The following is a 3814-nucleotide window of genomic DNA, read 5'->3' on the forward strand; positions in this document are numbered from 1 at the left end:
AATTTGCCTTGTTATTAATATAATTATTAGATTAACTACGACAAATTATTAAATATCAATTGAACAGATATATATATATATATATATATATATATATATATATATATATATATAATATATATATAATATATATATGCATCACATTTAATCTTCAATTACCACTATATCACATTACTAGGGATATACCGGATATCCGATAACCGGTTGAAATTTTATATCATTAAATTAATCTTTTATTATACAAATGTTCTAAAATTAAGTATGCATATTCATAATAGCTTATACAGTGTTTGCAAAATTAAAATTTTGCAAAAAATAGTGGATATCTGACTCGAATTGCCTTCTCGGATATTCGACCGAGTATCCAACCGAATATCCAATGTTACATTCTGTCCAGATATCCGGTATTCAGTAATTTTACAATCCGATGTATCCCTAACATATACTTTAAAATAAGAAGGTATATTGACATTTGAGAGTGATATCTCATCTTTTCATAAATAATAACTTAATAATTTGCACTATTTAAAAATATGTTTTGTATTATAATGACGTATAAAATTATTAACACTATTGTTCATATTATAATTTTTATTAAACATTTTAATTTAATTAGATTTATAATTTCTACAGTTATAATTGTATAATGTTATAATACATATGATCCAGTGAAAATAAATATTTATGTACATAAGTTATAAAAAAAAAAGATAGAAAGCATTTTATCTGGCAAGTGTGCAGCAAGCATAATTTTTACTATCCCCCCTATAAAAAAAGCTAGTAACTAAAGTATTTTACTCTTCATATTTTTATAACATTTTTATAAATAGCTTTTTTATAACATTCTTGAGTCAAATATATGCTACTGATTATAAAAAATTTAAAGTATTTTACTGAACTTTAGATAAAAAGATGTCAAACTTGCATAAATTTGGTTTGTGTATTCAAACAATTGTAATTTTTTTATTATGTATATACTGTGTTATTTGTAAAAAATATACGATTCACATGCATAAATACCTTTCTTGACATAACTTAGTCCTAAAATCAACAAATTTGCTGAATACTTGGCAGAAGATATAAGAATATTAGACGTATTAAATTTATTTATTTCTTTAGTTAAATCTATCGCGCTTTCTTGTTTTTTCAATGTTGTCAACTTTGTATCAAAGGACTGCAATATTTTTTTAATATCAGATAGTTCGTGCCTATTCTTTTGAAATAATAATTCATTCTTGTCTTGTGCTGCCTTTATCGTGTTTCGTACGTCTAATATCCTTTTGTTATTAAGTATTATTGAACCGATTAATGATACAATTGCTAATATGGCAGAAGCGATAATAGATAAATACTTATATTTCTGTGCATTTAAATTTTGGCTAATATGATAATCTTTTATCGCAGTTGCCAACTGCATGAAATTATCCCTCTCTTCTTTCTCAAATGATGCCAGCTGATTAATGAGTTTTTTTTGTTCTTGTAAAGACTTGTGTTCTACTATTGTCAATTGCACATACTTGGGATCCTCTCGTTTCGTTTGAATTAATTCCGCGTAGATCTCTTGCAGTTTATAAGTGAGATTTGTCAATTCTTTATTCAAAATTCTCCTGTTGTCATGACATTGGAATAGTTTATCTTGAAGGGTAACCACTTGCCTTCTGGCTATTTCAACTGTATCCATTCCTATTAACTGGTTGTACCATTGCCATATTTTAATGATTTTTTCTGGCAATGGTACGTTTGTTTCTAAAGCCTTAGCATTTAAATCTTGTATTATGATGGACTGATCATTAAGTTTCTACAACATAAAAATTAATTTTACATGTAATTGTTATCTTACTATATTTCTCTCATACTATATTTCTCCAACTATAAAACATTCTTTCTTTTTCTAGTAAAGAGTTTTCAGACTATTGGATAAATTTAAAATTGATTCTTTAAAATTAAAATATAATCTTGATTTCAAGCAATTAATAGTTGAAAGAGTAAGTCTCAGATAAAGTTTTAAATTGAAACTAGAATATAATTTTTATGTATACTGTTTTCGGAACAAGGACAGTAAAGAAATTATGAAACAAAAGTTACTTTATAAAATTTGGAATACTGAGTAATATTATGTTCAATCTAAAATTCTGAATTATTTTAAATAGCTTGTTGATAATTCTCAAGAAATATTTTTATATAAATATACAAGGCATTGTGTAATATTTAACATATTTTTAATCCGTACACTTGTGTGTCTCTAAACAAAAAACAAAAGTCGATCTCAGAAAGTTATTTAGATTAGAAATCAATGTTTTTGTTGACAGTTGCATGAAATAAAAAATACTTTGATATATATTTACATATTACTTACTTTCGCAACGATGTTATATTTTTCGGTCGCAATGTTCTGCGCACTGGCGAGTTTGATCTGCGCTTTTTCCGCGGCATTTTCTACAATTCCTTTTGCATTGTAAAGCATACCATACTTCTTCACTTGTTTGCTTATTAACTTCATCATCTGCCGGTAACGCTCTATCATTATGTCAATTGAGTAAAACAATGCAAAAGTGGTACTGAATTAATTGGATTACTAAACGCCGATAGATGACAAAAGAATTGAAATACATAGACCAGCTTATTCCTAATCTTGAACTGTAATTCGTTCTAACCATAACCTCCATTCGACGCTGTCACGTTTTGACGTTTAAACATGGCAAGCTAATTCGACCTAACCTAACATAACAAGAAATCGGACATAGGAATAATAATAAAAATCGAATTACTGTAATTTATTTCTACTTAAGTTTTAATCATTTTAAGTATCTTTATTGTTTTAAATTCATTTCTAAGTGAAAAAGAATACGATTACGTCTTTTACACAACTCTAGTTTGAATCGCGATCATTCCAATAATCGCGATACCGAGAGCGATTCGATATTGCGATTCTCGAAGCGGAATTTGAATCGCGATCGGCGGTAATCGTCCACGGAATGCGTCACGTCGGAGTTTCGTGTTCGAAACGCTCCGCATTTCTCTTTCCGATTATCATTATCAAAATTGAATTTCGTACGAAAAGCATTGTCGCGAGTGTCCCGTCGGAGTTTAGTGATATAAATACCGCACGCATTTATTCATTTTACGTCAATATTTCCGCCTCTATGTGACAGTTGATATATTTCGTCAAAGGTACGTCAAAAGCGTTCAATTGACTGCGTCAACATTAAGGGCCGGTCTCACCCAGCAAACGAGAATGGGTTAAAATGTATTGAAATTTTTTTCTATCCGAATGCGTATTTTAAATAGCGAATACTTTATTTTAGATTTAATTGGATTCGATTAGAGTCAATTGGATACAATTGGATTGAAAAACTGCATTTTCTATTCAAAATTTTGAATTGAACAGTATTCACAATGCACAGAAAAAGCTAATATTATTTTTAGAACGGTATAGAGATGTGCTCCATGCAATTCCTGTAAATGAATAAAAATGCATTCAGGATTGAAAAGCATTCATTTTAACATTCGTGAATCAATATTTCTGAAAATCTGTATCCATTTCAATTCATTTCAATCCATTCTCGTTTGCTAGGCACTAACTCCGATTAACTTAATCGATTGATTGTTACATTGGAACTGACTAATTGTATTTGCTATTCAGCAGACGGCTTGACACTTAATCGACCGATTAGGTTAATTGAAGTTGATGAGATCGGCCTTAATATTTGCTTTTTATAAAAGAAATTGTTTATGAGTAATCGAGAGAGAGAGAGAGAGAGAGAGAGAGAGAGAGAGAGAGAGAGAGAGAGAGAGAGAGAGAGAGAGAGAGGGG

The 3814-nt window shown here is 29.1% G+C and overlaps 2 protein-coding genes across 2 annotated transcripts in view; one reads left to right on the forward strand and one right to left on the reverse strand.

Moving 5' to 3' along the window:
• The window catches only part of LOC108747307 (protein SGT1 homolog), a 3220-nt gene extending 2890 nt beyond the window's left edge, over positions 1-330 (forward strand). Inside the window, exon 6 of the mRNA XM_018484698.1 lies at positions 320-330. Within this exon, the coding sequence (XP_018340200.1) occupies positions 320-330 (11 nt within the window). The remainder of the gene's footprint in view (positions 1-319) is intronic.
• Positions 331-965: 635 nt separating this feature from the next.
• On the reverse strand, positions 966-2692 carry LOC108747381 (coiled-coil domain-containing protein 51-like). The gene is made up of 2 exons (XM_018484804.1): positions 2357-2692; positions 966-1798 (listed from the first exon to the last, which is right to left on the reverse strand). Exons 1-2 carry the CDS (start codon positions 2522-2524, stop codon positions 983-985), a joined length of 984 nt encoding a protein of 327 aa, XP_018340306.1. The 5' UTR covers positions 2525-2692; the 3' UTR covers positions 966-982.
• Between the last annotated feature and the right edge of the window lie 1122 nt (positions 2693-3814).

Source organism: Trachymyrmex septentrionalis, unplaced genomic scaffold (genome assembly GCF_001594115.1).
Source record: "Trachymyrmex septentrionalis isolate Tsep2-gDNA-1 unplaced genomic scaffold, Tsep1.0 scaffold2, whole genome shotgun sequence".
Lineage (NCBI taxonomy): Eukaryota > Metazoa > Arthropoda > Insecta > Hymenoptera > Formicidae > Trachymyrmex > Trachymyrmex septentrionalis.